Genomic DNA, 14553 nt, shown 5'->3' on the forward strand with positions numbered 1-14553 from the left:
CTGTTCTCCACCTGAGGACAGCTGCTTGCGTTGTGGCCGAAACGTCGTGCGAATTATTTTATCATGTTTTATTTTTATTATTTTATTATTTCCATTCTACGTGACTTTACCGAAAGAACCAAGAAGAAAAAAAACAAGTGTGTGACCACGTTAAGAGTTAATCGGCGTTCGGGCAGCGCTTTTCCAACGAGTTCTCACGAGCGGTCTCGTCCCGGTTGTGTCTGCAATGCAGGCAGAAGCAGCTGGAGGGGATTCTGGTGGTGGCTCAGCAGTTCCACGAGACGCTGGAGCCATTGTCGGAGTGGCTGAGCGGCACGGAGAAGAAGCTGTCCAACCTGGAGCCCATCGGCACTCAGGCCGTCAAGATCCAGCAGCAAATCAGTCAACACAAGGTGTGGGATCCTGGCTCTCCCAGCCCCAGGATGTGTTACTCTTTCTTGCACTAAACAGCGGACGCATTTTAAAATTCAATTTTACATATATATCTTGAAATGTTTTCTCATCTTATGTTGCGGTGCGTAAGAAGTTTAACATATATACATGTTGACTAATAATCGCGTTTTTTTTTCGAAATAAATTGTCTATTGTGTGTTTTATTATGACCGCCAAACATCAAGCCTGCCTACCATTATTAATTCTTCGTAATTTATTTGCTTAAGTTTTGTGCTTGTGTCTCGTGCCTTTTTTGTCATCGTTTACCATCAAGTTTCCTTTATTTACGTTTTTATCCCTTCCATGTTTGCTCGCTCATCACAAAAAACACACGCACTATTCTACGTGGGTGGCAAATTGACACCACAACAAAACAAACCAAAAAAACGAAACGAAACCGGACAAAATCGCCCGCCGGCTTTCATCGCGCGCCGCAGTCTCTGGAGGAGGACGTCAACGCTCGGAGCAAACCACTGCACCAGCTGCTCGGCCTGGGCCAGGCCCTAAAGGCGTCGAGTGGCGGGGGCGAGCGCGAGGCCGTGCAGGTGCAGCTGGAGCAGGTGCAGGCTCGCTACCTGGAGACGGCCGAACGCGCCAGGCGCCGCGGGGAGCTGCTGGGCCAGGCGCTGGCGCACGCGCGACTCTTCGGAGACGATGAGGTGGAGCTGCTCAATTGGCTGGCCGAGGCGCAGGACCGGCTGGCCGACATGTCCCCCAGCGATCACCAGCCGGACGTGCTGCAGGCTCAGCATGATGAGCACCTGGTAGCATTGCCCGCCGGACCCCACAGCACCTCACTCGCGCTCCTCTTATTTTCATTTCAGTTTTTGTTTCCGTTGCGTTGAAACGTATGTGTCATTTTTTGCATTCTGATCGTTTTCGTTTTTTTGGTCACCCGTAATGTCTTCATGTGATTTGTGTTTTTTTGGTGCGCGTTTGGTGGCAGGAGGTTTGTTGAGTGGGGTTGCTTGTGGTTGGCTCGGGAATTGCGCTAAAAGGCCAGGGTGTGTTTTCAGAGCCTTCACGAGGAGATCGTCTCACGGAAGCAGACGGTCGACCAGGCGATTAAGAACGGACAAAACCTTCTCAAGCAAACCACAGGTGGGCATTTATTCTGGAACAAATTACATTTAGTTCCTGTTTATTATATAATTGTAATAAGGGATTTCCTACTCAAATGAGCATTGAGGCGGTGCTCATCTTCGATCAGCCAGCGGTAGAAATTCTACATTTGTCCAAATTGCTTTCGTACTTAACTCGCTATCTTCCCCGATTTCTTGTACACGAGGACAAACAAATGAAGTTCAGGGAAACACGCTCACTGTAACAAAGAGCTCTGCTTGCCCCGAAACGTCCGTGGTGCAGGCGATGAGATTCTCACCATCCAGGAGAAGTTGGACGGCATAAAGTCTCGCTACGCCGAGATCACGGGCAGCAGCACACGTGCCCTCAAGACGCTCGAAAAGGCCCTGCACCTTGCCACCAAGTTCCACGGCACCCACCGGGAGCTCAACGAATGGCTGGGCCATGCCGAGAGCGAGATGGCTACCTGCGACACGCGCCTGGCCGTGGGCGAGCAGCTCACCGCGATGCAGGACCGCGTCAACGTGAGCTTTCCGCGCTTGCACCCAACGTCGCCGCAGCCGCCGCCGCCACTGCTGTGCTTGCTCCACGTTACGGGCTGTTGATGATCATAAGATGGGAATCGTTTAAAACTTTTTGTCAGTCCATTGCTTAGTGAAGGTCTCCCCATGCCGTGTCCTTCATGGGGGTTATTTGTCTAAACTTTTCCATGATAGTGCGAGCATCCCATGTCCGGATTAAATATCTTAACCTTGGCCGGGAATCTAACTCAAGTCACCAGGTTCATATTACGGTGTGCTAACAACTGTGCCGCTGCTCCGCCACGACTCGCATTATTCGATAAAAAACGCCATATTCATCGTAGACTTATATTCCTTTTTTACAGATATTACTGAATATGTGCACCACATCTCTTCACGTACAAATTAAGCATTCCGCGTTGACGAATTCCACACGGCACGGCGCAAGTTTTCATTGGCAGGAGATTCGGAACAAACGGCAGTCGGGACGGCGAGCAGCCGAGGCGTTCATCTTCTTGGTTCTTTCGGTAAAGTCACGTAGAAGGGAAGTAATAAAATAATAAAAATAAAACATAATAAAAGAATTCTCACGACGTTTCGTCTGACACTGTCTCCACGATAGACCTGGTCTTCACCTGAGGACGGCTGCTTGCGTTGTGGCCGAAACGTCGTGAGAATTATTTTATTATGTTTTATTTTTATTATTTTATTACTTCCCTTCTACGTGACTTTACCGAAAGAACCAAGAAGATGAATCCCTGCAGTCACGAAAGCTTTAAATCGTAAGCCGAGGCGTTCTTACAACACCGATCCGTCCGATACCCCTTCCACCACTGCCGCAGACGCTGCACAAGGACGTGATGGAGCGGCGGCTGACGCTCGACACGGTGAACGAGGTGAGCAGCGCCCTGCTCGAGCTGGTGCCGTGGCGCGCCCGCGAGGGCCTGGACCGCCTTGTGGCCGACGACAACGCGCGCTACCGCGTCGTGAGTGACGCCGTCGCGCGCAAGACGGACGAGCTGGACGCCGCCGTCCAGCGCTCGCAGCAGTTCGAGCAGACGGCCGACAACGAGCTGGCGTGGGTCGCGGAGACGGAGCGCAAGCTGCGCGCGCTCGGCGACGTCAGCCTCGAGCAGGACACCACCACGTCGCAGCTGCAAGTCCAGAAGGTGGGGGGCGGGGGGCACTCTCTGTTGCCTCAGCTGGTCTTCTGGCTCCTGACTTTTTGCAAGTGAAAGATATCGTCGGATCCGCTAGCCAACCTAGGTCATCTCCTACAGGGCTCCCCTATCGTGATTTCTCAGTACCTACATATATTCTACTCATCCAGGCAGTTGTCACGCTCGCCCACCGCACCCCATAATGCACTGCGTCCTCTTGCCAACCGCACAAAACGCCGCCCAGCCCCATAATTAGAGCAGCCTGCAGAGTAACCTCCCCACCTCCTTCCTCTCACCCTGTCATTACTTTCCATATGTGCTCCCGCATGACAGATCACCCAGAATGCAATACAATTGCAAACCCAGCATTTACCAGAGTTATATGTGAAGTGCGCTTTTGCTAAACAGTCCACTGCTGCATAAAGTCCTCCCCATGCCAGAATCAGAAAATTAATTTCTGCTGGAGGAATCCAATGAGCTATCAGGCTGTTTTTTCACAGATTTCCAGTGCAAGTCATTCCTGGAGGTTGTTTGACCAAACTCCACACTGGTCTGTAGGTGCAGGAAGGCCTTGCAGGTTTAGATAATGAAACTCGGGATGCCAGCTTTATATTGCATGGTCCTAAAACACTGCACCACTACTGCTGTACTAATTATCTAAATGTATATATATGTAAATGTTATCAGATTTTAGCGATTAATGAATTGGTTACTTTTAAAGGTTGTACATATTTTACCACTCTTGTCATGAACAAACATTGTCTTGTCACTGAAAATATATATTTGCAGGTTTCCCTCTCTTTATGCGAGTTCGGTTTGTGCAATTTTGCATATGCAGCCTACCTATTTCTACCAAAGATTAACTCTACGCGGTTTGAATCACTCACGTGGGACCACGGTGCGTGTGCTGTATGCCATGCAACAATGCATTGATTCGTCGAATGTGATTAATTGTTAAGCGTGTCAAAATCGTTTGTGTAAAGTTCATGAACATTATATGGTGTAACTTTTTTGGCTACAAATACAACAAAACTGTACAAAAAGTGGAAAATAGAGGAAAAATCCAAATTGTACGAACATTTTTTTTATATTATTCAATCTTTTTGCAACGTTATATTCCTGGGCGGAGGCGAGGGCAAATTATCACACGTCTTAATACGCATGCAGTATCAACGTTTTCTTTTTTAAATTTCTCCGCTCTTCCGCTTGCGTTGACTGGGCGTCGAGTGGTGTGCTCCGTAGGAAAGCGTCACATTCAGTAAATGCTGTAAAATGTTGAGAGTAAACACAGAGGGTGATCGTGGTGCACGTGTGTGGGCTCGGACCTCAGAGGCCGGCTATTCGTGTGAGTCAGCACGGCTGTATTACCTTTCGATTTAAAGCTTTCGTGACTGCAGGGATTCATCTTCTTGGTTCTTTCGGTAAAGTCACGTAGAAGGGAAGTAATAAAATAATACAAATAAAACATAATAAAACAATTCTCACGACGTTTCGGCCACAACGCAAGCAGCCGTCCTCAGGTGAAAACCAGGTCCGTCGAGGCGACAGAGTCTGAATGAAACAGCACACGGGCTTAGAGCATATATATAAGCTGGGCGCATTGACAAAGGAATTTGCATATCAACAGGAATTTAGCATATTTATGGGAAATGCAGGAATGTAATTAGTACTGCATATGCATGTGCATTATGCAGGATTAACAGCATCAAAGGGAGCTACAGTTACTGCTGCTGCAACATTAGCAAAGATGAGCGTTTTGAATTAGCTCAATTAAAAAAGAGGGATGACATTGTCATCCTCTCAGCCGACAAAGGCAATGCCACTGTCATCATGGACAAAATAGAATACAACAACAAAATTCAAGAACTACTCAACGATGGCAGCTATACAAAAATAAAAAGAGACCCCACCAACAGCCTCGTCTCCAAAACCAACAACATCATTTCTGCTTCAACCGCATTAATTGATCAGACCAAACAGTTCTCGTTGAAACCTTCTGCAGCCAGGCCACCAAGATTGTACGGCTTGCCAAAGATACATAAAGAAGATACACCTCTTCGTCCCATTGTCTCTACTATCAACTCCCCCACTTACAAACTGGCTCGTTTTTTGTCCGAAATCCTACGGCCTTTCACTGGAAAAACCACCTCTGCAGTACTAAACTCTACTGACCTGGTATCGACAATCAAGGGGATTGCCCTGTCCCCAGACGACCTGCTTGTCAATTTTGATGTGGTTTCCTTGTTCACCAAGGTGCCTGTGCCTGACACCATCGCAATCATTGAAGACTTGGTTCATCAAGGACTGAATGCTGGGGTACCCCCCCTGGTGAGACACTGCTTAACCAATACATACTTCACCTGGAATGGAACCTTCTACAAGCAAATTGAGGGCACCCCAATGGGCTCCCCCCTATCTCCGGTTGTAGCCAACATCTTCATGGAGAAATTTGAGACGGACGCCATCCAGACTGCCACTCTACGCCCGACCTTATGGAAGAGGTACGTAGACGACACTTTTGTCATCTGGCCACATGGCCGGCCTGCTCTAGACCAATTTCTCGACCACATCAATTCCATACACCCAGCCATCAGATTCACCATGGAAGTCGAAAATGATGGCAAGCTACCCTTTTTGGATGTCCTAATCAAAAGGAGACCTGATGGTTCAATGAGCCACTCTGTCTACAGGAAAGCCACCCACACGGATGCTTATCTAAAACCGGATTCCCACCACCATCCATCCCAGAAGAATTCCCTCATCAAGACTCTATATCATAGAGCCCAATGCATCTCCGACCATGAACACATTTCCAGTGAACTCAAACACGTACGCCAAGCTCTTAAGGCTAATGGTTACTCCGACTACACAATCCGCAAAGCCATCACTCCAACCATCAAGAAGGATCCTGTTGAGGAGCCTTTCAAGACCATCACCTTACCCTACATTGCTGGGGTCACAAAAAAGATCTCCAAAATCCTGATTAAACACAAGATCCAGGTCCCATTCAACACAGTACATAAAATCCGTGATCTGGTCCCGTCTGTAAAAGATGTGGTTCCAGACATACAGTACCCTGGCGTCTACAAACTAAGTTGCCTCTGTGGTAGCAGTTACATTGGAGAAACCAAACGACATGTCTCGGACCGCATCCGTGAACATAAGGCAGACCTGAAACACGGTAGGACAAACACCTCAGCCGTGGCAGATCACTGTTACAATTCAGTGGGCTCACATGACATTGACTTCTCCAAGACAGAGGTTCTCTGCAAGCCATCTGGCTATCATGAGAGATTCGTTCATGAGGCGATCCACATATACAAACACAGAGACAATTTCAACCGAGAAGATGGATTCTGGCTTAGCAATCATTGGAAGGACGTAATAAACCATTTCGGATCTTAACTGATTGTGTTCACGTTAACGGTGACTTTCAGACCGCGTTCCACTCACTGGCATGGTGCAGTGTGCAGAGTAATGTATGGTGTCGTAATTGTACAGTAAACATATAGCAGTATGATACACATTAGGGTGGGTAGAATAATACATAGTGTTATATTAAAATGGATAAGGCAGCAACTGCAGCAGCAGCAGCAAGTGCAGCAGCAGCAGCAAGTGCAGCAGCAGCAGCAAGTGCAGCAGCAGCAGCAACTGCAGCAGCAGCAACTGCAGCAGCAGCAGAAACTGCAGCAGCAGCAGCAACTGCTGCAGCAGCAGTAACTGTAGCTCCCTTTGATGCTGTTAATCCTGCATAATGCACATGCATATGCAGTACTAATTACATTCCTGCATTTCCCATAAATATGCTAAATTCCTGTTGATATGCAAATTCCTTTGTCAATGCGCCCAGCTTATATATATGCTCTAAGCCCGTGTACTGTTTCATTCAGACTCTGTCGCCTCGACGGACCTGGTTTTCACCTGAGGACGGCTGCTTGCGTTGTGGCCGAAACGTCGTGAGAATTGTTTTATTATGTTTTATTTTTATTATTTTATTACTTCCCTTCTACGTGACTTTACCGAAAGAACCAAGAAGGCTGTATTACAGTTGCCTCTTTCAGTCCACCTGGCATTACTACGTAGAAGTTTATTTTATTTTGTATTTCTCTGAATTATTAACTTCTTTTTTAACATGCTATTGCTGATGGGAAAAAATGTGAGCCCATTGATTTCCATGTTTTGCCTTTTAGAACTATTGTCAAAAGTCAATTTGATTCGTGCTCAAATGCGCATCGAGGCAGTGCTCATCTCCTGTTTACAACCCTGAGAAAATTGTGGAAACTCCACATTCATATGGCAGGGATGAGTCTACCCGTTGGACAAACGCTTTTGACTTCCACGCAAAGTGGTGCTTATTTTACCGACTCCAGAGAGATGGTGGGCAGAGACAACCGCCCAACCAGGATTTGAACTTGCAACCTGATTACAAGCCGCTCGCTCTACCACTAACACTGAGCCACCTGGCTGGATCGACGTTTTAACTGCTCATCATTTGAATGGATGCTTATTTATTTCTTCTGTTTTTGCCTTCAGGCGTTCACCATCGACATTCTTAGACACAAGGACTCCATTGACCAGTTGGTGAAGACTGGCGATGAGCTGAAAGTCTCATGCAGTGAAGAGGAGAAAGCTGCCATGGAGGTATTTTCCATACTTGGTTTAGATCAACATTATTCTTAAATAAAATGAAGGGCATCAGATCGTTGATTATTTTATTTTCATACTCTTATACAAGTTCTTGCATTCCAAACCCTATGTAGTTTGGCGGCGTTTCAAGTGAACTCCCTGTTTGCAAACGCCAAGTTATGATCGTCCCACAAAATTAATTAAACTTGCATGAAATGTACAGATAGGGCATTGATGTAACTGTGCATCCAACGAAGTAAGAGTCAATTAATCGAATCAACATTTTTTTAAATGTTAAACCTTTTCCAGCAACAACACTTAACAAATGGTCAGTAACAGTAACAACTAGCCAGAAGAACTATCCAACCTGTTGTTGGCGAATGGGGGAGAAACGTGACGAACGAGTTCGGATTCAAACCCTAAGCAGGGATCGTGCGGTGCGGCCGGTCACGTGGTGGGATTTGTGCCATGGTCCCCTGCAGAGCAAGCTCGCGTCCCTGCTGGAGCGTTACGACGTGGTGAGCCGGCTGAACACCGCGCGCCTCAGCCAGTTGGAGCGCGCCCAGCTGCTGTCCACCCAGTTCTGGGAGACCTACGAGGAGCTCATGCCCTGGCTGGTCGAGACCAGAGAGTCGCTCGGCCACCTGCCCCCGCCCTCCATCGAGCAGGAGACCCTGCGGCAGCAGCAGGAGGAGCTGCGGGTGAGCGCTTTGCGGCTTTGTGCAGTTTGCGGTGGCAGGGGTGGCCAGCTGGGAATCAGGTGGAGGGGTGGGGGTGCACCTCCGATTAGCACAGTTGGACAGTTGGCTACGTACAATATGTAAGAAGTTCAACACACTGGCATAGACTCACACAGAGACACACAGACTCACATAGAGACTCATAGACTCGCACAGAGACCCATTGACTCGCACAGAGACCCATAGACTCCCAGAGAGACCCATAGACTTACAGAGAGACCCATAGACTCATACAGAGACCCATAGACTCACACAGAGACCCATAGACTCACAGAGAGACCTATAGACGCACACAGACACCCATAGACTCACAGAGAGACCCATATATTCACACAGAGACCCATAGACTCACACAGAGACCCATAGACTCCCAGAGAGACCCATAGACTCCCAGAGAGACCCATAGACTCACACAGAGACCCATAGACTCACAGAAAGACCCATAGCCTCACACAGAGACCCATAGACTTACACAGAGACCCATAGACTCACACAGAGACCCATAGACTCACACAGAGACCCATAGACTCCCAGAGAAACCCATAGACTACCAGAGAGACCCATAGACTCACAGAGAGACCCATAGACTCACAGAGAGACCCATAGACTCACAGAGAGACCCATAGACTCACAGAGAGACCCATAGACTCACAGAGAGACCCATAGACTCACAGAGAGACCCATAGACTCACAAAGAGACCCATAGACTCACACAGAGACCCATAGACTCACACAGAGACCCATAGACTCACACAGAGCCCCATATACTCACACAGAGACCCATAGACTCACACAGAGACCCATAGACTCACACAGAGACCCATAGACTTACAGAGAGAACCATAGACTCACAGAGAGACCCATAGATTCACACAGAGACCCATAGACTCACAGATAGACCCATAGACTCCCAGAGAGACCCATAGACTCCCAGAGAGACCCATAGACTCACACAGAGACCCATAGACTCACACAGAGACCCATAGTTTGTTGTTCTTCCCCCACACCTCCGATGAGCATGGTTGGCAGCCACGTACGGTGCGAAAGAAGTTCAGCATACATGCAGTCGTGCATTCGTGCTCGCGCGAACAGCTGTCAGAAACGACGAGCGTCATTTGTTGCTTGTAGTTAGTTCGATGGAGCCACTGGACATAGCCAAATTTATATCATTAAGGGAAGGTACAATGATATAACGTAACGTGAGACCCTGTCTTAAATTTAGGTGGCTTTTTTTTCAATTTCTATTTGCTTCGTTACAATATTTAGAATTTTTGTCATTTTGGTGACCCAGGTGTCTCGTGTTAATGAGACTATCCTGGTCACTTGGGTTCTCACTTGGTTAAAGCAATTAAACTTGAACCTTGAACTAATTTTAGAGGGCAAGCCACTTCTTGATTGGGATTACCAACCAAGCAAGCCCATTCCCCCCAAGTACATTATGACTTTAGATAGCAATGAAGTAAGTTGGACACTGTCAACTAGAATACACTTAAAGATACATCAGGAGTAATATCGAGTCGTTTTTTTTTATTTTGGGTTTTAAATTTGTAGCATTTAGCATTCACAGAATTAAGTGTTCAATTGCCTTTATATTGCAATGCAATGTCACGTATCCAAGGCTTGTTAAAGTCTCAATTAATATGTATTATTTATTGGCACTCCAGCGATGCATTAACTTGACGTGATCAACGGCTACGATACGATTTAAAACTCCAATGATAATTTTCTAATTTTTACCTTCGAGTTTTTTTTTAATTGTTGCTCACCCACTCCACCGGCCGCTAACGTTGAGCTGCCGCTGACCATCCACTGTTCCCAAGTCTCACCGTGGGGCCCCTTTCTTCCCCATGGCTCCACCCTCTTAGCAATTGCGGGAGTCCATCGCGGAGCACAAGCCGTACGTGGACAAGCTGAAGAAGATCGGTCCGCAGCTGGAGGAGCTGAGCCTGTCGGAGGGGCCGGCGCTGCGCGAGAAGTACACGGGCGCCGAGCGGCTGTTCGAGGCGATCCGCGAGGACGTGCGGCTGCGAGCGCTCGGCCTGGATGAGGCCTTGTCCCAGTCGTCGCAGGTGCGGGGCCGCCCCCTTAATTTTACTTTTTTTTTTCTTTCACTATTTTTATTTCACCAGGTGTAAGGCCCACTGAGCTCTCCATAGCTCTTTTTTTTATCGGAAGCGGCCAGTCCACAGGTGACAGCTCGGTGAGAAAGTGGATTATCGCGTGGGCATTTATAGCAGCCGAATGCTCGTGAAAGCACGTCGATTCTAAAGGTAGAGAGACAAAACTGGGGGGACCCGGAGAAAATTCTACGCCACCACAGGGAGAGGGAACATGCAAACTTCAAATAAGCAGGCTTCAAGGTCGGGATCAAACCCACGACCTCCTGTATACCAGGCGAGGTAGTTAACGTCTCGCCACCGTGGCGCCTCATTGTATTTGCGTCTCCGCCATCGCCGCGTGACTCGCAAGGAGGACAGTGGGGCGGAGTATAAAGAACTGGTTTTATTACCAGAATGTTACGTGCACACAAGTATAATTATATTGAGCTGGATGTTAAAACAACGACTTACCGAGTTCCTGGTATGGTACTTATTTCAAATGTTTAACAATTGTCAACCACGTACCGTTGGAAAATGTAGGCGCAAAGTGTTGACTATGCCATACAGTCCCAGTGTAGATTTTAGTTTACTCTGCCTAGTATGGTGATTGGTGAAAGATGATGGATGCGTGAAACTATTCATTGTTTGAATAACTCGAGTGAATGTGCCATGTCTTTTGTTTTGTGAAAACTAAACTTTGTCTTTATGTACCTTTCCCATGCTCCTCTTGTATTAATAGCCAGCAACTGTATTTGCTGGTTTTTGTGTCTTACGATACAAGTCACCAGTTTTAGTGTTTACTATGCTACTAATTTCACGTCCTGATATTCATATATGCGTAATTTAAAATGTTGTCTGCTGATCATTTATTCGTTAAATAATAAAACAATAACAACAATCACCCGCTAACATAAATCTTGGTTTAAACTTAAGGCTGATAATCCCTTCGTGATTAATTTCATTTCCATTTTATATCTGGCTCTGTACCAAATTCACAAGGACAATATTTCATTCTATATGCTATGATCCACAATAATACATGTGCTCCGACCATCTGAAATGCGATTTCAGGCATATCCAACCATGTCCGATGGAACATTAAACAAATGGCAGTGAAGCATTCTTTGCAATTAACACATTATAATTAAAAGCTGCCATGATGTGATCCTGGTCTACTGCATGCCTCGCAAATATCTTCTTGCCTAACATGTTGATTTCTTGAATTCTGTGTTGCATGAGGACTTAATCTATCACATCGCTACGCTGTTTGCTTTTCTGTGCATTCTTCTGCTTGGATCTCTGAATGGCTTCTACTGATGTTCAGATTAAAGAGGTAAGTGTATTTCTGTCTGCCCGTTATTCGCAACATAACCATCTGCAAAGTGCTGCTAGTTTTGCAAACTCCTTTAAGAGGCAGTTGTCTGTTGTTGTTGTTTTTTTCTTCTGTTGACAAGTACTCGTATATATTTATACACGCGCAAAAACAAATTACATGCCCTCTTGGTCCACTTTGGCTCTAGTTTCACGACAAGATGGACGTGATGCTGGAAGGCCTGGGCAGGATCATCGAGCGGCTGCGAATGCCGCCACCCATTCCGGCCGAGGCAGAGAAGATCAAGGAGCAGCTCGCGGAGAACAAGAACATCGCTCTGGAGCTGGAGAAGCTCCAGCCAATGTTCAACCTCCTCAAGGAGAGCGGCGAAGAGCTCGTGGGCCTCTCCGGGGGCGCCGAGAAGGAGCTCAATGCTAAAGGTTTGTTTACTTTGCCACCCTTGTTGGAATCCGAATATTTATTTATATACTTGAGGAATCCAATGAGCCACAAGGCTCTTTTTCCCAGATGCCCAGTATGGAACATGGGCATCGACACTTCAACGTCCCTGTTGCGTTAAAACAGTGAACAAAATTTGGCTCGATTATTGCTGCCTTTGGGAGTTGTTTTTTTGTAGAGAGTAATTTGTGTATTCTTTTGATGTCAATTGCATAAGCACGCATGCGAATATTTTATTTTGAATATTTAATGGTTGCATTGGTGAGGTTGAAAATTTGTAATGACGTTTACAATTTTGCACAAAGCATGGTTCAGTATAATAGTTGCTAGGCCTGTAACGAATCACCGTGCTACAGGGATTCACAGACTTGACACGATTATAGACCACGATTTGATTAAAACATCAATTATTATCATTTTTGCCATCTAGTTTGTATTGTACAGTTTCGTTCTCTCCATTAGACTATACAATTACCAAAACATTTTATATATGGTGTATACATTCTAAATATTACCTTTCTTGAAGAATGCACATATGTATTCTGCATGTAAGAATTAATTTAAATTAGCTTATCATTGCATTCGTGCACCAATATGAGCCTCTACCAATGACCCAATCACCAAGAAAGCACTCGACCTCATGAGCTAGGCAGGGTTGATCTTAGTGCTTGGGGCGGGCAATCGCCATGCACACTAGGTTGTCAAAATCCATTGCTGCACTGTGCTTTTGTTCTCCCCGTCCTCACCGCCCTACACTGACCAGTGTGATGAACGTTTGACCAAATGATCCCCATGACCCCCACACGGTGTGGCGATGCCCCTCGTCCATGAGTGTATTCACGAGATGGCTTTACACGTCAACTCCAGTCATGCTCTCAGCAGCGGCTTTTGGTTAACCCGTTGAACAAAGACGGTCACCGCATCGCACTCTTTCAGATCCGCTTTTGCGCTCTTCTGTAATTAGGAAGCCACTGGAGCTACACACTTTCAAGTCTGTTGTCCTTCCCCCCCCACACCTCCGATTAGCACGGTTGGCTGCATACGGTGCGAAATAAATTATTTTTACATACATAGACTGACACAGAGACCCATAGACATGCATAGAATCATCGTTTGTTGTCCTTCCCCTGCACCTCCGATTATCACGGTTGCCTACGTACCATGCGAAATAAGTTAAACATACACGCATACATATATGAGCGTGTGTCGCTGGCCGCCCCACTCCCCCCCTTTGTAATGACGCAGCCATCAAGGACAAGCTGGGCCAGATGCTGTCGCTGTGGGAGGAGATCCAGTCTCGCTCGGAGGAGCGGGAGAACCGTCTCCTGGACGTGCTGGATCTGGCTGAGCGCTTCTGGACCGACCTGGGCACCATGCTGGCCACTCTGAAGGAGACGCGCGAGTACATGCAGGACCTGGAGGAGCTGGGCGTGGACCCGTCGCTCATCAAGCAGCAGGAGGAGTACATGCTGGTACGCGCGCGCCGCTGTGGGTCAAGGGCAAGGTCCCGTCGTGGCCAGCGCTATCGATACCGCCACACCCTGTCACGTGATCCTCTGATGTGTTATTGGGTCGTTAGCGCGTGTTGTTTGTCACGGTGTCTGACGTTTCGCTGCACGTGGTGGCGAACGGCACGCGGTACGACCCAGAAGCGAATCGGAGAGATATACAGCACAACTGTAAATCCTACGTAGTAGCTTACCTAGGTATTGTGAAGTCAATGTCAAACCCTCAAGGTTTTCTCTTCCAGTATCCCACCATCCAGTTGTTGGTCTTCAAACTAATTTACTGACATCTGCATACCCACTCTAATGCCTTGTGTGGGCGGTTTAATAACATTTATATTGTTTTATTAAAGTCATAGATATAAAATGAAATGCAGCAGTACTAACAGACAACCTGTTGTATATCAATCAGGCTAACAAGAATGACATCGATGGATTCCAAGAGGACCTTGAGATTCTGAGGTATCTGGGAACAAATCTGATATCGGCTTGCGGAGAACCGGACAAGCCTGAAGTAAAGAAGAGCATCGATGAGGTATGATTACACACCCAAACTTCATTTTAAATTTTAAACATGAAATCCAAAGTACGTCACACACACACATTTACGTTATTT

General features: G+C 46.9%; 1 protein-coding gene across 2 annotated transcripts in view; it reads left to right on the plus strand.

Moving 5' to 3' along the window:
- The window catches only part of LOC133344209 (microtubule-actin cross-linking factor 1-like), a 151372-nt gene that overhangs the window by 102857 nt on the left and 33962 nt on the right, over positions 1-14553 (plus strand). For both annotated transcript variants that reach the window (XM_061554252.1, XM_061554253.1), the window contains 11 exons: positions 233-392; positions 870-1196; positions 1449-1533; positions 1798-2039; positions 2879-3205; positions 7730-7837; positions 8305-8523; positions 10428-10631; positions 12182-12413; positions 13678-13904; positions 14350-14472. In XM_061554252.1, coding sequence (XP_061410236.1) covers positions 233-392; positions 870-1196; positions 1449-1533; positions 1798-2039; positions 2879-3205; positions 7730-7837; positions 8305-8523; positions 10428-10631; positions 12182-12413; positions 13678-13904; positions 14350-14472 — 2254 coding nt within the window. The remainder of the gene's footprint in view (positions 1-232; positions 393-869; positions 1197-1448; positions 1534-1797; positions 2040-2878; positions 3206-7729; positions 7838-8304; positions 8524-10427; positions 10632-12181; positions 12414-13677; positions 13905-14349; positions 14473-14553) is intronic.

Source organism: Lethenteron reissneri, chromosome 19 (assembly GCF_015708825.2).
Source record: "Lethenteron reissneri isolate LAM-NWPU_2019-01 chromosome 19, ASM1570882v1, whole genome shotgun sequence".
In the NCBI taxonomy this organism is placed as follows: Eukaryota; Metazoa; Chordata; class Hyperoartia; order Petromyzontiformes; family Petromyzontidae; genus Lethenteron; species Lethenteron reissneri.